Source organism: Amblyomma mixtum, chromosome 4, assembly GCF_055824585.1.
Source record: "Amblyomma mixtum isolate Tamu chromosome 4, ASM5582458v1, whole genome shotgun sequence".
Lineage (NCBI taxonomy): Eukaryota > Metazoa > Arthropoda > Arachnida > Ixodida > Ixodidae > Amblyomma > Amblyomma mixtum.
Window position 1 is genome coordinate 85,400,614 of NC_143015.1, and position 26,240 is coordinate 85,426,853.

Genomic DNA, 26,240 nt, shown 5'->3' on the forward strand with positions numbered 1-26,240 from the left:
CACAGCGGCCGCTAGATTCGGGTAATTTCCCCTTTCAGAGAATTTCAAAACCAAAAATTTGGCAAAACGGAAACTCTTAAGGAGTTGCATGGAGTTTTAGGAACAGAAATGGCAACAGTTCTTTAAAATTGACGGAGGGTACAAGCGGCGTCAAGGAGAAAGAGCCCGGAGTAGGTAATTTGTAGTCTAATTTAGCGAATTTACTGTTAAGGAATGACGCGTTACTGGCAGCCGCAATTTCGACTGAGGCGGCATGAAAAAACACCCATGTTCCCTGCGATGCCAGCGCTTGTTAAAGAATCTCAGGTTAAAGAATCAATGCGGAGCCCTCCGTAACAACTTGTCTTACAGACCACATAAGGCTTCAAAGCATTAAACCACTCATGCAACCAACAACAAGTTATATCTTAAGGAAGCTACTGCAAATAACGCTCGGTGGAAGTCGCTATAGATCCACCAGCCATCAACGATAACCAGCTTGCTCACTTCACTGTAGTGTTATGTGTTTGTTTCAAAGTGGGCTCTCGGTGTGCGCCATCGCCTCGGCTGCGGACGACTACCAGCTTCCTGAGTGTATTCTGTGCCATTTCACACGAATGCGGGGAACATTAGTGTATGACATCATAATGCGTGCTACACTGGTTTGACATTCACAACCTCGCAATTGGACTTTTTCTGTGCGCCTCAATAGAAAGTAAACATTTATTGCCTGTCTTATGGTAGAGAGAAGGCACGAGCATAAAACGCATTGCAGGCGAGTGGCCACCTCATTATAAGCGCTGACAAGTGGTGAAGAATCCGTATCTGAGCTCGTTGGTTCAAAACCCAAAGATAGCAACAACCAACAAAAAGCCAACACTTCTACCTAAGTGTTGGCTTTAAATTTTAGTTTCTCTCCGAACATCTGGAAAATCTGTATTGACTCTTTCCTTTAGATTTATTGTTCCGCGCACAGTGAGTGAGGTCTGTTCTGTCTGGGTAGCTGATCATTCAGGTCTCTATTTTAACGAGGCGGCTGATTTATTGGGAAGGTCAGCTCTCAGTGCCCCTGTAATCTAATACATCCCTCACCTCATTATTCTGGAGACTTCCCGTTTTCAGCGGTTCCAACACGTCTTAGTCAGCTTGAGTGATGCTTTGCTCAATACTGTGGATTTTAAAGTACCCATGACATGCCCGGACGTGTAAATGAAGGCGATGTTGGATGTCAATGAGGCTTCAGCGATGCGATATCCCTCACCAGAATTTGAAGTTATGCAGATGCGGGTTCGCTGCGATAAAATTTTGTGACTTATGTCGAGAAGTTGAAATAATAGAACATTTTCTCCTCTCCTGCCGGTGGTTCGCATTTGAGAGAAAGCAGTATTTGGAGGTCCCTCTTTCCATATTAGGACTTCCTGTGTCTCTACCAGTTCTTTTTTTTTCGGTGGGAGCGCCAAGGTATTCTCGTTAACTAGTGTTTGCGGCTACCTTCATGATTACATTACTGCAACTGTCGGTTATGCTGTTAACGGCATATAAAATTCGGGCACGTCTGCAAAAAGTGTATTTTTTAAGGCGAAAGCCTTTAATGTCTCATCGTTGTAAGCAGCAGTTGTCGACAGAGAATGTCACGCTTTTCAGTTGGTCGAAACGGTCGTAACGTCACAGTGCGCCAATTTCAAACGGGGCCAATTGTACTTTGGCTAGTAACCATGCAACCAATTGAAGGGACCATATAGTGATGCTCCAAGTAAGTGGGACTGAGCTTAGTTAATTGCTTAATTACCAAATTAGCCTAATTAACTTCTCTAGTCAGGCCATATAAATAAATAAAACCTAGTAAGAAATTGGTCGAGCTCGGGAATCGAACCCCGGTCTTCGGAGTGCGAGACGAGCATGCTATCCACTCCGCCATGCCTGCTCGATGGTTTGGAATGAACAAAGGCGCGTGTAGTGAACACGGTGTCTTCGCTCACTGCCATCCTCCTCCCTTCCCTTCCGGCGAGGTTTAGGTGTCCACCGAGATATGAGAGAGAAATACATTTCCTTTCCTCAAAAACCAATTTACCGACGAGCGAGGCGTAGAACCGAATGGGCGATGGCGTTCTATGGACTCCCTGGCAGCGTTGCAAGACGCTCTCGCGTTCCACTCTTAGAGGCGAAGCTTAACATCTTAACCACACATCAGTGACCACACTTTAGGTCAAAAAAGTGCACCCCCCCCCTGAATTTTGGCGGGTGTCCACCGAGATATGTGAGACAGTTACTGCGTAATTTTCTTTCCTCAAATCCAATTTTCATTTTCTTCATTACGGGCCATCTTCGTCTTTCTTCTTTCACTCCCACTTCCTCCGTTCCTCTACGGTGCGGTTCAGGTGTCCACCGAGATGACAGAGATTTACTGCGCCATTTCCTTTCCTCAAAAACCGTTGCGTTGAAACGGCAAGGCATCGCGCCGAACGGGTGGTGGCGTTCCGTGGACTCCCTGGCAGCGCTGCAACACGCTGTCGCGTTCCACTCCTAAAGGCGAAGCTTAAGCTTAAACTTAATTAGCAGTTAATTAGTATGCAGGGATTAATCAGTAATTAAACATTAATTAGTGATTTGTCATCACTTAGTAATTAGTACTCAATTACATGTGACGCCACCAGTGCCACAGAAGCAGTGAAAGTGGTGCGGAAAACGCTTTCGCCTCTACGCACTTTAGACAGTCAAAGTGCCCCCTGAATTTTTTATTTTATTCCTTGTAATTCACATTTGTTTACTTCATTTGAATTTTCCAAGTATTAATTCTTTCCCGGTTTCACGCTATCCACTCTACTACTTCGCAGGCTCACGCATTTTTTTTCCGCCGCGGAAGTACTTCCTTGGTATTCACCACCGCACCTTGTCCAAACCCCCCCGGTGCTATGTGCCATGTTTACTGCGGTAAATAGCAACAACAACGACGGGGCGGAAAATCAATGGACATTACTGTTCTCGTCAAATTTTTTATGTAAATCGCAGCCCAAAATTTTTTTTCTATATATGGTTATTACAGATCGCTTGAGTTGAACAGAAGTCGTACAATTAATAACCATCGTAATACGCTTGCTGTTGCTCCTTTGGTTAGCAGAGGGCTTAAAGCGCGTTTGAAAAATATGAGCTTGTTCTGCACTGCTAAGTAGTAACTAATAATTTTATCACTGCTGTACAACGCCCCAAAATGGTGTCTCGTATTCCGCGTACAGCGCTATGCAAGCTCTGTGATAAAGATGTTCGGTCAAGACAGCAAGGGCTTATCAGCCGCAAAGGAAACGTGAAGAGAACTACTGTAACGCCAACACGAAAATAAAACATTAGTCCCCTGGAGAACCGTTAATTGCCATTATTGCATAATGATCATGGCACCTCGAAGGTGAACATCAATTTGGCTGCGATTCAGTCTCCCTCATTTCAAATCATCATGATTTGTTTTTCGAGTATCAGTTGCCTCGGTCGCGTTTCATTTATTTTTATTTTACTTTATTGAATACTGCCAGCCGCCGCTTGGTAGCCAAGGCAGGAGGGGAACAAGCATAGATCTTTGTACAACGCAATGCAACAACAGCGCTAACAGCCAACAGCGCTTCCCGCGCTGCTTCTTCGCGGTCGATTGGCAAAGCGGTGGCAAGAACAAGTGTCTCTGGTCACGTTTTAAGCACCACAGTACTGTACAGCACCCACCTCCCGTCCACGCAGTGCACCTTTTTTGTCCGGCCGTCGTAGTACAGGGCGAAGCAGTCCCCTCCCACTCCGGTGGTGTAGGGCTGCAGCACCTGCATGCAGGCCGACATGGCGAGCGCCGCGTCGGCCGCGTTGCCGCCCCGACGAAGCATATCTGCGGGTTCAGAAATGGGAACTAAGGAGAGGAACAGCGGCTTGCGCTCACATTGCAGCCAAGCGCATTGACTGTACGCATGCCTAGCTTTCCAGTTCGCTTGGACGAGCAAATCACAGGAAATGGCGGGAACGGTTTCGTGAGGCTACAAAGGAGTCCTTTGCAGCAACTGCTGAAGGCGAGAAACCTAACGCTTTATATAGCAGGGCTGTCGCCATTGCTGCACGCCTATAGGTAAAGATCCCCCGTTCAGCTGCTGCCAAAAGCCGAGTGCTGCCCAAGTGGTTCTGAACTGCAAAGAACATGTAGATAAGGACACGGAGATTGGATAATGTACACTTGGAGATGTGGATGAGAACATGTAGACCTAGACATGCAGACCTAGACATGTAGATCTGGAGACGTATACCTGTACGTGTAGGTGTAGGTACATGTATGCATGGAGATCAAAACCTGGAGACGTAGGCCTGGCTATGTGAAAGTGAGCATATAGGCCTGGAAGCGTAGACCTTGCGGCGTAGACCTGTACATGTAGACGTTGGTACTAGTACGCTTGGAATGTACACCTGAACATATAGACTAGCTGTCCAAAAAGAATGTTGGGACGAGCAAAAGGATTGAAAAATAAAAGTTTCCTATCCGTGTCATCAGTCATAATGGGCCGGGTAGACCTGGACATGTTGAACTAAGTATGTAGACCTGAACATGTGGAACTGATCCTGTGTAAACGGTTGCCCACTTCCAGCTTGAACACTGCTGCGTACCGGCCGCAATCCTTAAAGCGCCCCCAGCGGAAAGCTTGAAGCACTATTGCGCAGAAGCAGTGAGAGCCGAAGGGGGATTGTTTGCCTCGTCCTCTACTGCAGTGCGCCGGCGCCGCGGCAATTACTATATGAGACACGCGTTTCCGTTTCGCTCCCACTTGACAGTTTTTAGCGGCCGATTTTTCATCTACGGAACTGCGCGCTTCAGATGTCCCTGCAAAGACAATAATGAACCCCCTGCCGTCGTCCGTCCTTCTGGACGTTTTTGCGTGAGCTTGGGGCCCTAGAAGGACATGATGTGCGTCTTAATAAGCGCATGCCGTCTTTAGGGCAGTGACATAAAATATTGATGTTTTATTTCAGAAAAACTGGTAAGAAGTGACGGGAGAAAAAGCTAATGACTTTTTCCTGAGGAGTGCCCGCCTTCCCACATAAAAGGGATGCCACATTTCGCACCCACACGCCATCCACGCAGTGTTTGCACTATTGGGATGTGAAAGTTCAGACAGTTTCGAATCACCGAATCACTAAGGAAGAGAATTGTAGCGAGGTGGAAAGAAACGCGAGAAACGCGGCGCCTACGCGCTCCGCTGTTCGAATTTTTTTTACTGCGCTTCTACCTGGGTAGTACAAAAAAGAGGTTACAGTAATCCTAAAATTCATCACGAAAATATCTATTACTTTTTTTGCTACCACTAAAGTAAAAATGGGATGGAGAGGAATGCGAACAGCGGAGCGCCTAGGCCCAGCTCTGTTCGCGGTTCTTTCCATCGCCCCTGTACCTGTCCAGAGACGCACAGCTTGCTCGATGATCTTATTCGCATCCCTTTTAGAGTGAAGTATCCAGTGAAGTTTTAATTGAAGTTTCAATTGAAATCTCAACAGGTCCATTTGCATCTGCAGTTCCAGAAAATATTGGCCCCTGAAATCCACGCTAAAACTGAGGCTGCGTGGTCGGTAAGCATCAGGCTTGTACCTCTAATTAAGGTGAATGTGCATACCTGGCTACTCGGTGCTTTAGCAAGATAAATTAACGTTTAGAAAATGAAACTTCGTGGCACCGTACTTTGAGAGAACAAAATCACTCATTGGCATCAAAACGCGTGGCTGGACGAGTTGGTGACCGAACATCTTTTGCACACTTCTTCTGAGATCTCACACTGGCTGCTCATATCAAAGTACTCGCCTCTATAAAAAATATCAAAGCTAAGCGGCTTCGTCAGAGTACACAGTCCCCGCTCACGCGAAAACGAAGTTTTCCCTGCAGCTGCCTTTTTCTACGTCGCTGCTTTAGGATCCATTAGCAGCATTTAATTCTGCCGTGGCCGCATGATTAGACCAGACGCCCACACTGCCTTGATACCAGCGGCGCCTTGCGTCCGAAGCGTAAAAGCGAAGACCGCTTGTCTTGAGGTAGGCGCGTCGACTTGCTGCAGCAGATGGCGCCGACGACATGCCCCAATAGAGTTTCTCGATATCACTTGCAGCGACATGTGGCAGCACTGCACTACATAGGCCGTGGAGAGGCGCACATGTCGTATTCGGACTTGCCTAAACTTGGCACAAAACGTAGATTCGGTCGTAATCTAAGCAGCACAAGCAGTGGGCCCAAATATTGGAAACGCATTTGCAAATGTCGGTCCAACAAAGGCCCAAAGTGAAACCATCCATTTGCAGTATTGGGCCGATCACATGTACTGCTTGAGAACAACCCGACCCTTCTCGCTCCAAACCTCGAGGAAATTGTGTGAAATTTTCATAGCAGCCTAAAACAATTGCATGAAATGTATTGAAGTCAGAAACGTACTACTGAAATAATTTAATTTGCGCACAGAGAACACCCGGGTGCAACTACCGATTCCGAGGCAGAACCCACGACTTCGACCCAACAGAAGACAAGCCAAATACGGAACCTCATCTTCCCGGCATTTGCATTCATGCGGCGCATGAAATGATCATTATGAAATTCGTGTGGAAGGTGGCGCCAGCTTTCCCTCGAGCTTATGTATAGAAACTCTTAGAAACCCTGCTGTCATCGTACAGTACATGCGCAATACCTCCCCAGGTGCCCGCGAGAGTAGATCAGCGGAATGTTGGTGGTATGGTAAGGCGTTCAGGTTGGAACTGGACGATCATGCATATCTGGAGATGTAGCCTTAGCGGTGTGGAACTGAACATGCAGGCCTGCAGATCTATGTCCCATAATGTGGGCCGCAACATGGCCTACATTCCGCCTTTCTGCACTTCGCAGGCGTTCCTGGCGTCTTTTCTGTTGTGGTCAGCGCTTGTTAGCGGTTCTTCACCGAGCCATTCAGATTGTGTGACGTCACCGGACCACCGCTCCTGTATCGATATCTACATCCCACTGAACCCACCCAGACAGATGCGCCCATCCTATGGCGCACATACGTCACTCACGACGACGTTTCCCACCGCCTATTTAAATTCCTGGCCGTGCGACACCGTGTTCAGTGGGCACCGCAGTAGCAACAGCACCATGGACTACATTACGCCTTTGTGCACTTCGCAGGTGTGCAAGCCTCTTTCCACGTAAGCTAACAGAAGCGATGATATCTGCTTGTTGCTGCTCCTGTGCCCACAAGTGCTTTCTGAAATTATTTGCGAGTGCTTTCATATGTCTGTGCTCCTACTTTGCTCTGACGATATCGAATCCAATCCTGGACCTAACCCCCGCTCTGAATCCCATCTAGAAACACTGACACTGCCTGATGAACCCTTGGAAAAGAAAAGATGGCTGTTCTTTTCAAACTGCTCAAGAACATTGAACTGCGATCTGTTCAGTCCTCTGTCAGGCACAATTGGTTGCCGAAATTAAATCAACCAAGGCCAGCCAAAAAATATCGAAACTAAGATTGGCTGCATCCAAGAGAGACTTGACGCCCTTGACGAAAAAACAGTGTTTTTATTACTTTGGAGAGTAGGTTACGGGTTTCCAAACATCTTTGGAAGCCAGCAACGCTGGGCTTAATTCTCTTAAATATCGCTTTGCCGACCTAGTGGACAGATCGCAAAGAGGTAATGTAATTTTTCACGGTTTCCCTGATTATCGGGAATCATGAGAGAAATCTGAAAACCTTGTCGTCAACATGCTAACAAGCCTTCGCGTCAGTTTACCTGTTATGGCAATTGAACGCGCTCATTGTCTCGGTTCTTACTGGCCTAAAAAATGCCGCCCCATCGCTGCAAAATTCAGCCGCTGCAAAATAAAAGAACAAGTGTTTTCCGTACGCAATGAACTAAAAGAAAAAAATTGGCGGTGGCTTAGCTTTGGTTAAGCCTGGTAGGTTGCGAAAGCAAAAGCGTAGCGCCTCCAACTGAAGGAACGCAGTGCGCCGCGTCTACAGGTCACGCGTGGCTACCGGCCCTCGCTGCGCGACGACTCAAACCGTCTTCGGTAACTTTTTTTATATTTTGTTTTTGATGTTGTTGCGACTGAGAGAAAGAAAAAATCTACAGCTGGTATGACCTCACAGCGGCAGTAGCACCACAGGTGCGTGGCGCGCCGTAACTGCAGCCGGGCTATCTGAAGGAGCGAGTTGGTCGCCCATATTCACTCCGCTGAAGATCAAACGTAACTGCGGCCGGGTCACGCGAAGGCTTGAAAGTGCGAGTAGTATTGCTTTCGCAATAAAAGAGATAGCAGCATCTGATGACTACTCATCCGCCAACCGACATGCACGGAGTGAACTGATAGCCTTTGCGAAGAGTTTGCCGGGTACACCCCTCTCTCATCTGCGCTACAACAAATTGTCAGCGAGCAAAACACTGTACATGTACGACCAAGCCAGCGGCAGCGTGACAGAATGTGCCTCACAAACATTGCAAGTTGCGTGAGGGGCAGTGGTAGTAGTTTATCCCCCGTATCAGACCTGTTCACGAAAATTCGAAGCATTAAAAATAATCACGATTCGTTCACTTCTGCAATAGACACTTGTGACCCTGATATCATTGTACCTACTGAAACTTGGCTGCTGCACATGTTCGTGACCAGGAAAATTTCTTAACCGCTCATAACTTCTCTTTTTGTCGCTGTGACCATACGATACAGGAAGGTGCCGGTGTTCTTCTGGCTATCAACAAACACTTACGCTCTGAGCATATTAGTGTTACGGGTAACTTGGAGATAGAATGAACTATTACTCAAAACAAATTTCCAAATAATTATAACTGGCGTATGCTATCGTTCTCCTACTCACTCAGCCTCCTTTGTTGACGAATTACAAGATGCGATCAGCATCGTCATAACACGCTATCCTTTCTTGCCCCTGTTTTTGCATGACGATTTGAATATTCCAAATATCGCATGCAACAACGAAACACTTATCATATACACTTTTCCACGTTAGCAAAAGATTTTCTCGACTTGTGAGCATTATTCACTTTCAGTCAACTCCTAATACAGCCTACCAGAACCACACCACACGTTGCTAGTACTCGACCTACTGGTAACTACTCGGCCCGAATTTATTTCGATCATTAAGTTATTTACCTCCCCTGAGTGACCACTCTTTTTAATTTAAACTTCAACATTTCACGGCCAAAAATCATAATGAAAACAAAGATCATTCGCGACTACAAGAAAGCAGATTTTTATTCCATTAACATAGGGCTCTGTATATTTCTTGATACCTTCCTCACAAATTTCGACTACCGCAGTGTGTAAGCGAGCTGGGACATGTTTATTGCTCAAAACCACTGAATCACCAGAAAAGTTTATCTCTACACGCACTGTTTCCTCTAACGGTCACGCCGCCTGGTACAACACTCACATCAAGCGGTTATCTAACAAAAAAGAGTTTATATATCAGCTGAAAAACCTGCTAACCGTGCAAAATGGGCAGCTTACAAACGTGTATCTAACGACTACATCACAACCCTTCAGGACGCAAAAAATAACTTGAAAAAAGACACAGTGCCATGTATGCTATCTGCTGACACGAAAAAGCTTCGGCGCACCAAAAAACCGATGCATGACGACATAATAACCGTTGTTGATGAGGCCAAAAACATCACACCTACCGATTCTGTTTCCATCTTTAATGAGGTTTTTACACGTAACTTTTCGAAACACAGCCATGCAACTCATTCAACTACACATTCTTACGACTTTGCTGTAATGTACCCTTTATTCATTGAACCAGTCGGCGTAGAAAAAGTAATCACATCACTGAAACTTTCATCTGCTCCTGGCTGTGACGTTATTAATCCAATATTTCTGAAAAACACTAACTCCCATTTTTCGTTATACATTTATAGCACCTGGCGACGCTATATAGCTCAGGCGCTGAGATCGGCGTTACCAGCCCACGATAGAGGAAAATAAAGATGCACAGCGCGTGCTCGGAGCGCACTGCGGCACGGGGTGTTCGGAGCTAGAAGCCTGCAACGCTGGTCATCTTGCTCTGGTGCTCCGCTGCGACCCCGCAAATCTTCCACAGTCCATGGTAAAACAGCGCGAAAAAAAACGAGGACGGAACAAACACAACAACACGAGCGCTGACTTTCAACTGACGATTTATTACGCACATGTGTACATACATAGCATTCCCGCCAAACACTAAACAGAACAAAAAAACACTGCATCATCACTGAAAATATTAAATCTACATATCTACGAATGCATGCTCCAAAAAGGTGATTTCGCGGTTAGCCAGTGATAATGAGGGCTTACTAATGCATGCTCTACCCCCTTTGTCAATGTGATATGCCTCTACTATTTCCCTTACTATCTGATCCTTATGTTTGAAGATGACGGATGTCTGATGAAGCAATGGGGCGCACGTGTGCTCAGGTTGCCTGCGGTGAAGCGCCAAATTCGAACCGGCTGCCTTGTCCAAAGAATTATGGTGCTCCCTCAGGCGTTCGTTTAGACATCTCCCCGTCTGGCCAACATACCACCCACCGCAAGAAAGGGGAATCTTATAAACAACACCCTCGATGCACTCAACCCTCCTCTCTACGTGTGCTGTGGTACAACCACCGCCGATCCTCCTTCCTAATGCTATATATGTACACATGTGCGTAATAAATCGTCAGTTGAAAGTCAGCGCTCGTGTTGTGTTTGTTCCGTCCTCGTGTTTTTTCCGCGCTGTTTTACCATGTATAGTAATAACCAACTTGCCCACCTTTCTGTACTTCAACAGTGCTGACTCCGGCCTAAGACATGACCGACCCCAGCAACCTACCGCCCTCAGACGACCTTCGGCCTGACGCTACCTTGCGCCCACGGGACGTCGCAGCTTTCTAGCTCCACCTACCAACATTCTGGCCCAAGTGTCGGCAGATCTGGTTCGCCCAAGTGGAAGCCATCTTCCATCTGCACCACGTCACCTCGGAGGCATCTCGGTTTCGTCATTTACTTTCCAACCCGCCTCCTGAGGTGGCTCAAGAGGTAGCGGACATCATCGCTGGACCCTTGGGCGATGCCCCGTACCAGCGACTAAAGCAGGGTCTTCTGGACCGCACCACGGCGTCCGAGAGTGCGCGCCTCCAGCAGCTGCTCACCTTCGAAGAGCTTGGAGACCGCCGCCCCTCTCAGTTACTCAATAGCATGTGGCAGCTCCTGGGCGAAAGCAACGCAGACTAACGGCGCACTGTTGAGGCGCACTTCCTGCAACGCTTGCCTCAGTCCACCCGCCTCGTCTTGGCTGCTGCGAGCGACTTGACACTTGACCGATCGCCCAGCTCGCTGATCGAGTCCACGACGCGACTTCTCCTTCCGTCGCCGCCCTCTCTTCTCCACCGGAGACCTCCGTCATTTCACGGTTAGAGGTCCGGATCGATCAGCTGGCCGCTTCTATCGATGCCCTTCGAACGTCCTCTCATGCCCCGCACGGTTTATCCTCAACAGCTCGTCGCCGTTCGTCTTCGCCGATTGGTCCGCAAGCGTCCAGTCCTCGCAGTCCGCGTCTCTGCTGGTATCACTGAACTTTCCAGCACCACGCTCGCCACTGCACTCCACCGTGCAACTGGTCGGGAAATGCGCAGCGAGATCACTGACGGCAGCGTGTGACCTCGCTCTTCAACCTGGCCGCCTTTTCGTCGTCATGGATCGCATTTATGGCCTGCGCTTCCTCGTCGACACTGGTGCCGAAGTCAGCGTACTGCCGTCCTCCAAGGCAGACCGTGCTTCCAAGTCACATGGACCTATTCTCTGTGCGGCCAACTTAACCTCCATCGCCACGTATGGTCTCCGATCCCTCACTCTGGATATTGGCCTGCGGCGCAGGTTTCGATGGGTCTTCATCGTCGCCGATGTACATCAACCAATCCTCGGTTCCGACTTCCTGACGCATTTTGATCTCGACGTCAGCATGCGTCACCATCGTCTCATCGACAGCAAGACGCGCCTTTCCATCACTGGCGTTATATCAGCTGTCGCTTCCACTGGCATCCGAACTCTGCTTCCGTCATGCCCGTACGCGCAAGTCCTCGCAGGCTTTCCCGAGGTCACGAGGCCTTGTAATCTCCATCAGCCACACACGCACGGTATAACCCACCACATTGTCACGCGTGGTCCACCTGACGCAGCTCGACCGCGCCGCCTCTTCGGTGAGCGTCTGGCTATTGCAAAACGGGAATTCGACCACATGCTCCAGTTGGGTATTATTCCCCCTTCATCCAGCACTTGGCCCTCACCACTCCATCTGGTGCCCAAGAAAGACCCGGGTGACTGGCGTCCGTGCGGCGACTACCGGGCTCTCAACGCTCACACGGTCCACGATAGCTATCCCCTTCCACACATCCAAGACTTCACTGGACATCTAGACGGCTGCAAGATCTTTAGTAAAGTGGACCTTGTCAAGGCGTACCATCAAATCACTGTTGAGCCGGCCGATATTCCGAAGACGGCCATCACTACACCCTTCGGACTTTTTGAGTACGTGCGCATGCCTTTTGGACTACGCAACGCAGCTCAAACTTTCCAAAGATTCATTGCTGAAGTGACGCGTGGACTCCCGGCGGTATGTGCCTACATCGACGATATCCTCGTCGTGAGTCGTACTCTACAGGACCACGAGCGTCACCTCCGGTAACTCTTTCAACGGCTCCAAGAGTTTGGCTTGATAGTCAATGCCCAGAAATGTGTTTTCGGGTCTTCTGAGCTTGAGTTCTTGGGCCACTACATCTCGGCGCTGGGAATTCGTTCATTGCTTTCACACGTCGAGGCTGTTAAGGACTTTGCAGCACCCACTACCCTACGCAAGCTCCGTGAGTTCCTGGGCGTAGTGAATTTTTCACGGCGCTTTATTTCACACTGCGCCGAGCTTCTTCACCCCCTCCGCGATTTCCTGGTCACCCGACGCTCAGGCCGCTTTCACGGCTGAAAAACAAGCCCTCGCCGATTCAGTCGTCCTCATCCACCCTAGGACTTCCCGCCCACTCGCATCATGGTGGATGCTTCCAGCGTGGCCATCGGTGCGGTTCTCCAGCAGAAGATTGACTCCGAGTGGCACCCACTACGTTTCTTCTCTCGGAATCTCCAGCCTGCTGAGACTCGCTACAGAGTATTTGGCCGTGAGCTGCTTGCCATCTACTCCACCATCCAGCACTATCGCCACTTCTTGGAGGGCCAGCCGTTTTACGTTCTCACGGACCATAAGCCTCTGGTGTATGTGTTCCGTACGAACTCTTCGAAGTACGTCGCCCGTGAACTTCGTCAGCTGGCCTACATATCGGAGTTCACAACCGATATTCGACATATCAAAGGCACCGACAACGAGGCAGTTGACGCACTTTCACGCATTACCACCATCGGCATGTCTTCACCAGCTGTGGACTGGCCATCCCTGGCCCGGGCACAGCTTGAAGACCCTGAGCTGCACGCCCTGCGTGACCACCCGGAGCCCTCCGTATGCAGCTCGTGCCTCATCGGTTTTTTCCCGGATCGCTCTGGTGCGACATATCATCGGCTCTCTCACGACCGTTCATCCCGGAGGCCTTTCGTCGTGCCATTTTCCATTCCCTTCACGACATCTGCCATCCTAGCATTCGAGCCACGCAGCGCCTGTTACCCAGCGGTACGTCTGGCAGAACATTAACACCGATATTCCCCAGTGGGCCCGCTCGTGCCTTGCTTGCCAGTCCGCCAACGTGACACGCCATACCAAGACTCCCCCTCAGTCTTTCCTGCCGCCTGGATCGCGCTTTGACCATATTCATCTTGACCTGGTTGGACTGCTCCCCCGCTCTCAGGGCTACAAGTATATTCTGACGATGGTCGACCGCTTCACCCGTTGGCCCGAAGCTGTGCCAATTCCGGACATTACTGCGAAAACAGTTGCCAGAGCCTTCGTTTCGACGTGGGTTTCCCGCTTCGACTGCCCCGGCATTGTTACCACGGATCGCGGCCGCCAGTTCGAAGGCGCCCTTTTCACTTCGCTCACCCGGCTACTCGGCACTAAACACTGCCGCACCACATCATAGCATCCCTGTGCCAACGGCATGCTCGAGCGGCTCCATCACCAGCTCAAGGCTGCCCTCACTGCGCGCCTGGATTGCGAGCACCGGGTAGACCACTTCCCTATGGTGCTCCTACGCCTAGGTGCCGTCCTGCGTCGTGACCTTGGCTGTTTGGCGGCCGAACTCGTCTTCGGTACCTCCTTGCGGCTTCCCGGAGACTTGTTCGTACCTTCGGCTCCCTCGTCCCAACCCCTGCAATACCTTCAATGCCTACAGCACTGTCTTCAGCATCTGCACCCAGTGCCGCCTCACTCATCTGCCCATCAAGTCTTCGTGCACCCAGACCTTGCTTCCTCGACGCATGTTTTTCTCAGGCGAGACGCTGTAAAGGCGCCTCTTACCCCCTCATACGACGGCCCGTACTGCGTCCTCAACAGGCCGGCAAAGTCAACGACAATCCTGCTCGATGGTCGTGAAGAGGTCGTCTCTCTCGATCGTCTCAAACCCGCGTACCGCGAGACACGTCCCCAGCAGTTCCCCTAAGAGGTTGTCGGCCCACCTGCAGACCTGCTTGCCGCCGTGGCTACTCCATCTCTGCCCCGTCGGCGCGTACATTTCGCCGTTCCGTCTAGGCGGGGGGCCCTATAGCGCCCGGCGACGCTATAAAGCGCAGGCGCTGAGATCGGCGTTACCAGCCCGCGATAGAGGAAAGTAAAGATGGACAGCGCGTGCTCGGAGCGCACGCACGGCACGGGCTGTTCGTGCTCTGGTGCTCCGCTGCGACCCCGGAAATCTTCAACACTTTCAAAGGTTTCTCAGCAATCATTTGACAAAGGTTCACTGCCTGCTGAATGGAAAGTTGGGAAGGTGATTCCATTGCACCATTCAGGTACGAAACATTGCCCAGGCCTATTTCCTTAATTAGTATACCATGCAAAATTTTTCAGCATATCCGCTTTTCTCAGATTGCACACTTTAGAATCGAACTTATTTTTCGCGCATTTTCAGCACGGCTTTCGCAAAACACACTGATGTGAAACCCAACTAGTATCGTTACCGCATAAATTGCATCTAATACTTTATCACTCTTCAGTAGCTGACTTAATATTTTTAGATTTTTGAAAATGCATTCGATACGGTGTCTCATAGTGGTAGTTTATTAATCTACAAATTGCATCAACTAAACTTGATACCAAAATTTTACACTGGCTTGAGGTTTTCCTGACTAACCGCTCACTGTTTGTCTCAGTTAATGACGTAACCTCGAAGCAATGTCCAGTTCACTCTCGTGTACCGCAAGGCTGTGTGCTTGGGCCGCTTTTATTTCTCACTTATATTAACGACTTGCCTTCCTGCGTCTCCTGCCACATTCAGTTATTTGCTGGTGACTGTGTAATTTTCACCCAAATAACTTGACGACGTAACGAGGCTCCAATGAGACCTTAACTCTTTCGCTACCGCGGAAAAATGCACGATTTGGAGCGCACTGAAAGAAAATTTTTTTTCTCAAGAACTAATACACCCAGCACATATTGCAATGCATGAAATTGTAGCTTATTAGTTACACTTCTGAATGCAACAAATAGAAGAGTTGTGTGTGCAAAAGTAAATGAACATTTATTTGTGAAATTTGCTAAAAACACAAAAAAAGTAAATAGCAAAAACAAAAATTACCGGCTGCACTAAGCCCGAACTTGATTAGAGGAAAACTGGAATATACAAACTGTTGCACATGTTTATAGCTGTCATTATTCACAGTTTCAGCTATGAGAAAAATTTACTGCACTTTCCATGGCTTGTCAAGTCAGGGGTCATGACTGTGGTGCCACTGTGAAGAGCAATCAGAGGTGAAGATGTGAAGTAGAGATAGACTGACAAGTGCTTCACATAAGGTTTTATCTTTGTTCCTCCCTTGTTCTCTGATAGCCGAGCTTGTAGTTTCTTCTTTTTTTCATTCTTTTCGGTTGGTGTTGAATGGATTCTATGAGAGGATTGGGAGCGTGGACTTCTTTTCCCTCATCATACCCGAAGATTTCTTGAATGAGCTGCTCCCTGAAAGCCAGCTGATAAAATTTGGCATTTTAGGCATGCTCTAAAACATCAGGATCGATGAAATAAGTTTTATCGATGTGGTTCAAAAGCCAGGACACTTTTCAAGTGTTGCCAATAGAAGCTGCCGCCACTGAATCATCCGGGTTCGCTACGTGCAAAAAAAAAAACAAAAACAAAAAAGCGAAAAACCAATTTTGAGAAATGATTTTTGATGGCAGAGGGCCAGAATAGATTATTCTGGTATTTCAGTAGAGATACAGTCGTGGCAGGTCAACAATTAAAATGTATATGATGATTCCAATGAACATCAGAATCTCCAACAGATTCACGTCTTCCCATGAGCCGTCACGCCGAATTTGCTGAAAATCTTCATCCATGCATACTTATTAGTGTTTCCGCACACGATATTCATCATTTCCGCCGTGAAGAGCATCAAAAAAAAGTCGAGAAGTCGAGCGAATCTCCGAGCGCCGCTCCGCAGCGATGTGCCGATATGGACACCTAGCTGTCGTCTTGGGTGAAAAACGCGACGCGACCTTGAGCATTTGGCAAACTGTCTTCGCCATACGTTGTCAAGACCCTGAAGCACAAAAATAAACCACTGTCATCAATTACCAACCGTATGCACCGCAGAAAACACACAGCGAACGAAAACAGAACTTACATGCAAGTACGCGCTGACGTTCCAGGCTCCCGAGGCGAAGTCTCGCTGCCGAAACCGAAATCCAACGTTTGTACATTGTTGCCCGACTAATAACCACTGCTTTCGTCGCAAAAAACGAAACCGAAACCGGCCGACGTGCTCGGTGTGAGCTTTCGCTTCCGAGGAGCGCGCGGCGACGCGGACGCCATTTTCTCTGGCTGACTGTGCTGCAGCCGTTCAAAGTTTTATTTTTCACGGCGCCCCCTCATGTCAAAACACTGAAACCAAGGCTGCAATCGAAAGAGCAGTTGTTGAGCTCGCTAACTAGATGGCGGAGCACGTCCACAACGCTCCAAAATTAGCTTTTTTGCGCGGGCGATTTGAATCGATCATATGCGAACGATCGCCTATGGCGCGGTAGCGAAAGAGTTAACGCTGTTTTTGCATGATGTAAGTTATGGTTAATGGAACTGAATCTTAACAAGCGTAAATTTATGCGTGTGTAAAGAAATGCTAATGACCTTCCTTTATATTCTCTTAATTTATTTACGAATACTGCAATCCCACAAGGGATTTTAGCAGGGTGGGTATGTGATTACAAAAAAGGAAAATTACAAGTACTAACGCACTTAATGACGCACCGTTAGATCCGGTAACTACTCACAAATATCTTGGCCTTCACATCCCCTTTGATCTAACTTCAACCATTCACATCGCTGATATAATATCCAATGCTAACCGAATGCTTAAATACTTACGACGCCACTTTTCCAAAGCACTGTCCTCTTTCAAATTCCTCAATTACAAAACTCTAATACGCCCCAAGCTCGAGTACGCCACGTCAATTTAGGGTCCAGGCCAAACAAACCTATCACAGAGATTGGAAATTGTTCAGAATAATTCTACTCGTTTCAGTTTTTCCAACTATACCAGAACAGCAAGCATCAGTGCCATGAAATCTTGCCTTAACTTGTCATCCTTGTCATCGCGTCGCAAAATTTTTCGCCTCTGCCTCATCAAACGATAACTGCATCTCCAAAACATAGCTCCTTGTACACTTCACGCAGATTAAGTACGTTTTCCTTGAAGTAATCTCGGACAGAAAGACCGCGCATCTTAATCGCAATGTCGTAGAGCCATCTGGCTTCGCCAAATACTGTGCAGGCCAAGAAGAAAGAATACATCGCACTTTTAAAGATTCGGCTCAACGGCCAAGAATTGTATCCCATCTGCTGTCAAGGGTATATCTGCTTTAATCTCCGCTGAAGCTCATCCCAAAAGAGCAGCGCATTCCGGCAATCAATAAAGATGAGGAAAAAATGAGAGGAATGCCACTCGTCGCTGTTTCAGGCGTGTTAGAGGGCACGAAGTTTGGGTTGTGGTTTATGGGGGTTTGACGTCCCAAAGCGGCTCGGGTTATTGGGGACGCTGTAGAGAAGGGCTCCAGAAATTTCGACCACGTGGGGAACTTTAAAGTGCGCTAACATCGCACAGTGCAGGGGCTTCTAGAATTTTGCCTCCATCGAAATTTGTCCTCCGCGGACGGGATCGAACCCGCCTATTTCGGTTCAGCAGCCAAACGCTCTAACCACTGAGCCACTGCGGCGGGCAGGCGGGCACGAGGTGAACGCCTTGTGGTGTGTAGGGCGGTATGGTGTGTTGGGGATGTGTAGTGATGTTAGAAAACGATGACGTGCAATAAAAAGTTGCTGATGCCATCCAAAGGTTACGTGATAAGTGTCAAGTGACGACAATGACTTGCAAAAAGTTGCCGACGACGTCCAAGGCTCACGTGATAAGTATCACGTGACAACGGTGGCTTAGAAGTAAGTTGGTGACGTTTAAACTCAAATGCTTGCATTTCTCCAAAGCAAGAGACTGCAGTGTTCTCTAAGTTTTTTTTAACCTCTTTCGGGGCGAAGGAGCCAGCGTTTCCGCCGTCCACCCTCGTCAATACGCCTTTGCCAGGAATTCGGGAGCGCTACGAGCCAATGGCGCTAAGCTTAGTGGCCCCTCACGATATGTTCTGGAGGAACGCGGTCAATAACTTTCTTCTGCCACGAATAATGTCAACGCACTAGTTTTGAATGTCCAATGTCATGCGCCATGTGGTGACAGCCATGTGAACTAGAAGTGCTTCTACCATATTCCAGGTTATTATTCTGTCTTGCTAACCAAGAGTATACGAGCAGAGACGGAAGTTTCTCAAGAGCGTGTGTTTACTAGTGCCCATAGGTTGCCTTGAGAATGCGCTCAGTGATGAGTAGGTGCTATGATTGTACTTACTCGTCAGCCTCCTATGAAAAAAGTGAGTAGAGACTCCTTATATGCCTTATGGCTAAGGACTAGATGGGTAATGCTCTCTTCGGGCAGCAGGTGCGGACTTTTCGTTTGCGGCTTGCCACGTCTGCGCCGTGGGCGACGACATTTCGCCCACAGTAACTTTGGCTCCATCCAAGCTATGCACCTCGTGGACCTGAATAGTATTTGTTAAAAACCAATTTTTGACTCCAGCCCTTTCGTCCTGGTGTCCAGGAAAAGAATCGCCTCTGGAGCTCGATGTCACTTTGTTACGCATTTCTTCACTCAAAGGACCCGCGTCTCAAATCTAGACTACAATCCAGTCTTCCACGCCATCGAGAAACTGTTTACTATGTTCTGTGCCTAAACGCTCTGTTTGCGAACAGCTTACAGTAAAGTTCAGCAGAAGTGAACAGTCCTCACTGTGGCAAGTGCGTTTCAATAAAAACAGTAGAACATAATCTGTTTGAATGCCCAGCGTATACCGACAAGCGTGGGCACTATGGACATGGTACGGAGCCTCTCACCCAGGTACCTCTAACAATGGACTATGTGTTAGGTCCCTTAACCTGCTTAATGCAGCAGAGACATGCATTCAACCCTTTATATGCTTATTTAGACGACGTTAGTCAACTCGACAAAAAATAACTCTGTACATCTCACCTTTATGCACTCTTCATGCAGTGAAATTTGTCAAGCGCATTGGAGGACATTGCACTTCAGCATTCAATATTCTGTAGCTGTACACGTTGATGCACCTTAGCCCAGGTTCAATATCCATTTATCTTTATTTTACTTTAATTTGTGTTCTTCTTGCACTTCTTTACTTTACAATTTTGTGCACCTCTTTTCCTCCAACTTTTTATCTCCACTTCCTGCCCCCACGCGGTGTAGATGTCCAGAAATTTGTCATTCTTGCTAAAACCTTCCCTCTTCATTGAAGGGTTCGCCGCCGCGGTGGCTCATTGGTTATGGCACTCGGCTGCTGACCCGATATGCGCGGGTTTGATCCCGGCCGCGGCGGCCCATTTTCGACGCAGGCGAAAATCTAGAGGCCCGGGTACTGTGCGATGTCAGCGCACGTTAAAGAACCCCGGGTGGCGGAAATTTCCGGAGCCCTTCACTACGGCGTCCCTCATAACCGGAGTCGCTCTGGGACGTTAAACACCCGTAAACCAAGCCATGATTGAAGATTTTGGCTCTATCTCTTTTTTTTTCACTCTACTATCTTTCTCATCGCTATTCATCGTGAATCAGCACCTGTTAGGTCACATAAGGAAGCACGGGTGCTCCGCCGTTGGAACTTACCGAGGCCTGCTTGACTGGCGAGCGTCTCATCGCTGACCACCGCCGCCCGGGCAGCGATCACGGGAAACCGCGATGAAAAACGAGTCACGAAGGGGCTGAGGCGAGGACCGACCATCGCGACCGAACGCTGGGAAGCGCCGAGCTGTCGGGAACGAGGTCGTGTTACGCGCGAATCAGAGCTGTTCGCCGCCGCGGTGTAGTACAGAGCGCGGTATGGGACATGTGTTTCCCGTCTCCGGCGCAGCTGCTGGAACGCAATATCGTTTGAGCCGTTTATGAGCGTTTGCTTCAGGATATCAGCAATATACGCTTACAGCGTACTGTGGCATAAATTTAAGCGCATGTTCGGTAACAATTTCGTCGCAGTTTATTGTTCAAATACATACAAAAAACGATCCTAAACATTGTTTTGTTCCTAGAATGGCTGGCAACACGACTATGAGCGCAGAGTTTGGCCACATTTCGCGAGAATACCTCGCTTGTTATTCGCATTGTGTATTTTTTATGTCGAAATTTATTTTACGCAAGCGTAGGTTCAAAGTTTTTCGTGAGAAGTTTACTGAAATACTTTTCCGCTAGTAAAGAAATAGCGTGACTAATGGGTGTCTATGCTCAGGCTTCGTTTGTTTAGTACAGTGCTGCGTGTTTTGTTGGGCATTTGGAGGTGCCTTTACTTGATCTAGACTGGAAAATTATTTTTGGCCGCATGGGCGTGCGTTACAGCTCGAGGTAGACGAATGGCATAAGGAACTCGAAGCGTAGGCTGCATTTCTTTAAAGCTGTGTGATGATGATGATGACCTCAGCCTTAATGGCGCATACTCACAGCGGGGGAGTGACCAGGGTACAAACTATGGGATGTTTGCCGAGAACATTTCACTGAAATGCTTTCGGCAAACATCGCACTGTGATTTTTGCCGTGCTACGTCCACCGTACTACGTCCGCCGCTTTAGAACGTGGGTGGCGCTGATGAACACTCTCAAGACTAGGCCATTTGTAAGCATAAATACTCCCGAGAGTAGAAGAATTGACAGCTGTCGCCGTAGCTCAGCGGTAGAGCACGGGACGCGTAATTCGGAGGTCGTGGGTTCGGATCCCACCGGCGGCATGTGGTTGTTTTTTCTTCTGCTTTTCTAATCAATTAGCTTTAAGCGATAACAATCAGTAATTATCTAAATCAAACAACAGCACAAAATAAATTAATAAATTAAAAAAATCCCCTGTCTCCCTTAGGTTCAGTGGCTGTTGGCATTTCTGATATTTATAACCAGCCCCTCATTACCCTTCCCTTGTTTGCTTAATTGCTTAGCGAGGGTCTCAGTTCTGGCAGCCTTGATGCCTTAGGAAGCATAAGAGGGTTCTCGAACAGCTTCCACCCTCGCCGTTCGATGACGTTCTACGTCACATCAGCAGTAACTCAGGACGTGCTACGTCCGCCGCTTAAGAACGTGGGTGGCGCTGATGAACACTCTCAAGACTAGGTTATTTGTACACATAAATACACCCTAAAGCAGAAGAATTGACAGCCGTCGCCGTAGCTCAGCGGTAGAGCACCGGACGCGTAATTCGGAGGCCGTGGTTTCGGATCCCAGCAGCGGCATATGGTTGTTTTTTCTTCTGCTTTTCTATTCAATTAGCTTTAGCGATAACATATTCAGTAATAACCAAAATCGAACAAAAGCACAACATAAATAAAAAATAAATATAAAAAAGTCTCCTGTGTCCCTTGGTTTCTGCGGCTGTTGGCTTCTCGCATATTTATAACGAGCCCCTCATCCCCTTCCCTTGCTTGCTTATATATATATATATATATTAGGGAGCCAAGGCCTACTCAGGCCTACCGCCTTTTGCTTTGGCTTCCCCTTTCATTATTGGAAGAAAATAAACACCAAACCAAACCAAATATATATATATATATATATAAATAAGCAAGCAAGGGAAGGAGATGAGGAGCTCGTTATAAATATGCGAGAAGCCAACAGCCGCAGAAACCAAGGGACACAGGAGACCTTTTTTATATTTATTTTTTATTTATTTTGTGCTTTTGTTCGATTTTGATTATTACTGAATATGTTATCGCTTAAAACTAATTGAATAGAAAAGGAGAAGAAAAACAACCAATATATATTTATATATATATATATATATAGCTTTACATTGCGAGTGAAAGCGCCCTTGATATCCACACGATGTCGCATTTTGGCCTGATGCCAACTGTTGTGCCGCGTGCTAGAGCTTTGCGCTAGGAATAAACTCTTACGTACCGCTTCATTAAAAGATTTCGCTAAGTTTTACTTCTAAAATGCTTATTTCTTTCCGGAAAATCGCCATAGATTCTGCATTTTGGCCATACGACAATATGAACTTGTGCCCATGATATATAGCATAACGTGAGGACTCATTAACGCAATGAAGTTTGTTACGCGAGTTAAATGTGCATAGATCTCAGTTTATATAAACAAGAGCAAGTGGAAGCATACAGAATGTATCTCAAGCTTTCAAGCGGAAAGAGCGAGAAAACAAAAGAACACGCTTTAAGGTGCCACAAATGTGGCAGTTTTGTTATAATTTTTTTAACAAACAAAATATGCTCTAAGAATCCCGTGCTCCTAGCTGCCGCAAACGTGGCAGCTGGTGCTTGCACTTGTTGTCAGTAGATGGCGCCACAGGTACCGCGGCATGGCTTTTTGAGTGCCGAAAGCATGGACTCCACGTGCAGCCGGCCACGGCGGTGAGTGTGCTTTGTTTTGGTTTTTTGACGACCTCAACACTCGCGCTTCATTGCTCAAAAGATTTAAAGATGTTTTGCAAAAGCCTAGCGAATATAGGTGCTCACTTTCATGTTTCTACGACTACTCCTTGGAGGGCATATCACCTCGTTCAGCTTACATACACGTTTGTGGCAGCCAGGAATCCGGCGTGCGTCCTCCCAGAGAAATGCATGAAAGAGTGTGACTTCACTGAGTGCTTATCTCTGAGTATTTGCAGCACCTAATTTCTTTCTGGTTTGGTTTGGTTTATGGGGTTTAACGTCCCAAAGCGACTAAGGCTATGAGAGACGCCGTAGTGAAGGGCTCCGGAAATTTCGACCACCTGGGGTTCTTTAACGTGCACTGACATCGCACAGTACACGGGCCTCTAGAATTTCTCCTCCAAAGAAATTCTAGCCGCCGCGGCCGGGATCGAACCCGCGTCTTTTGGGTCAGCAGCCGAGCATCATAGCCGCTGAGCCACCGCGGCGGCACCTAATTTCTTTCTATATTTTGAACATTCTTACGTGTTGTCTAGCAGCGACTTTTGTTGACGTCGTAATTTTCAAGTTCGTTTTTTTATATGCCGGCAGTGCCTGGCTGAGAAAGAAATTCAAGAAATTCTTTACGAATACCCTAGCTTGAGCGAGGATGAAAACTTGGACGGTTCGGATTGCGATGAAGAAAACACGCAACCGGAGAGAACAAGCCACAATATCAGCGAAAGCTTTACAGAGAGTGACGAAGAAGTACAGGTGACGTCGAAACACAAAAAAAGAAGCAAACAAAGATTTGGGACTAGATGAAAAAGGACATCAGTATAAATCGGGGCGAGGAACAAAATGTTTTGAAGCCAGCAGATGGTTTAGAAAGAGTGAAGAGCATATTGAGCATGTTCTTGAAACTCGTTGACTCTGACCTAATAGAAATCCTCACTTTCGAGACAGATTCAGAACCCAAGAAAATCGCACCCGAATCCATCCAGTGTCAGTCCTCAAGATGCGCAAGTTTATTGGCATTGTCCTTACATGTCTGTTGTTAATGAGTGTTCGTTGACCAGTACATCCTTCTAAAAGGAAGGTTAACAACAGACATGTAAGGACAATGCCTTACATGTCTGTTGTTAACCTTCCTTTTAGAAGGATGTACTGGTCAACGAACACTCGTCAAGTGGATGTCAGCATCTGCATGACAGGAAACAGGTTTGACGAAATCATGCCCCGATTTCACGCAGCGAACAATGATGAAGCGCGCGAGAAGGGAGTAGAAGGCTATGACTGCCTATTTAAGGTACGACATGTGCTTACGAGCCTTAACAACACATTTTCTCAAGCTGCCACACTTGAAACCTGCGTTGCTGTAGATGAGATGATTATCCCTTGCAAGGGCAGACATTCTCTGAAGGTTTGTATGAAGAGTAATCCTAAGAAATGGGGCTACAAAGCGTGGGCCCCGGCCCGCCGGTCTGGATAAGTATATCGACTTTACATGTATGGTGACAACTTAATCCAAGACCCACCGAACACCCCGGAAGACGTCGGCGAAAGCGGGAAGGTCGTTTTGAGACTCACTCAAAATTGCCCTCCGGGAACAGAGGTCTTTTTCGACAACTTCTTCGCTGCCATCGAGCTTCTAAATGAACTGAAAAAAAGAGGACTGGGAGCAACTGCCAAAATTAGAAAAACAGGATGTGGGAACTGCCCTCTGAAAACAGAAAAAGAACTCAAAAAAGTACCGAGAGGATCATTGGACTTCCGCTCAGAAAATAGCACAGGAATTGTCATCTGCTCCTGGAACGACAACCGTACAGTGAATCTCGCATCAAAAATTGGCAGCATTCAACCCCTTGACACATGCAGGCGCTACGATAGAAAGACGAAGACCTATGTGGATGTACAGTGGCCCAACCTCATCAGGGTTTACAACCAGAGCATGGGTGCAGTCGACAAAGCAGATATGCTTTTGTCGCTTCACAGAAACGACTTAAAAACCAAGAAGTGGTACAAACGGATTTGCTTCCATCCTTTTCATTTTGCGGTTGTGAACGCTTTTTGCTCTACAGTGAAGCTAAATCAGCAGATATGCAGCTGGTTGACTTCAAGTTCCGGGTGGTGATTGGCCTGATGCAATCACTTGAGGGCATGACTGGATTGAACGCGGAAGGTGATTATCCTGCGATTGTTGAGTCACCGAACACTTCATTGAACACATCGGGATCAGCATCTGGAGTTGTTTCAAAAAGAGCGTATAATGTTGAACATTCTGTGCGGCCTGACAATGTTGGCCATTGGCCAGTGAAAGTGGATCAAAAAAACGCCCCCATGTGCAAGTTGGGCTCATGCACCAGGCGCACAAGGTTCTTCTGCAAAAAGTGCTGTGTGTATTTGTGCGTAGACACAGAAAAAATGAACTGCTTTCAGAAATTTCATGCCTCCGAAATTTTTGGGAAATTTCTACCGCCAAATCCCAGCTGCAACGTTTGTGGCGCAAGAAAATTTTCTACAAAACGAAAAGGGATCATTCTAACTTTTTTTTACTGATCTTCCTATGAACCAAATCTGTTGAAAAATGTCAATTTCAGCAATGTTTACATCGTGAGACACCTGTGGGATATACAGGGTTAAAAGGAACACAGTTTAAACAGGCACTTACAACCTAGCTGGTTATTAACAAAGTGAATTTTAGGCTGCTTTGGTGTAACATTAGCCAGGCATTGATATCTATTAAGAGCACACGTGAAGCTGTGTTGTAATGCTTCTGGTTTATAACTATTTGGAAAGCATAGTATAAACCAGAGATCGGTGTTTCGGGTGCAGATTTGATTTGATGGGGATTTAAACGCGCCGTACTTACTAGAAATTCCCGAGGAAGGAGAGAAATCTAGAGCGAACGCAGAATTCGAAAAAACACACAAATGCTCAAAGTGGATCATTTTGTAACTCTGGTAAATTTCGTGTTGCAGAGAGATGAGGAAGGTTAGCAATACAGAGAATAATTTTATTCAGCACAACCTGCATTTTTATTATATTTGGTTTTGTGGTGGTCGCCTGAACGAAGCTGCAGTAATTCAAATGATAACCGAAGAACACGATAAACTTGAATTATCACCTGAGTGGGGAGAAGCCAAAAGCATAGTGTTAGCACTCCTGCTACCTGTT

At 47.4% G+C, this 26,240-nt stretch overlaps 1 protein-coding gene across 1 annotated transcript in view; it reads right to left on the minus strand.

Annotated features, from left to right (window-relative positions):
• The window catches only part of LOC149347283 (uncharacterized), a 60,401-nt gene extending 39,964 nt beyond the window's left edge, over positions 1 to 20,437 (minus strand). The window contains exons 1-2 of the mRNA XM_089585547.1: positions 20,333 to 20,437; positions 3,688 to 3,841 (exon numbers count right to left, since the gene is read on the minus strand). Of these exons, the coding sequence (XP_089441673.1) occupies positions 3,688 to 3,839 (152 nt within the window). The 5' untranslated portion in view covers positions 3,840 to 3,841; positions 20,333 to 20,437. The remainder of the gene's footprint in view (positions 1 to 3,687; positions 3,842 to 20,332) is intronic.
• Between the last annotated feature and the right edge of the window lie 5,803 nt (positions 20,438 to 26,240).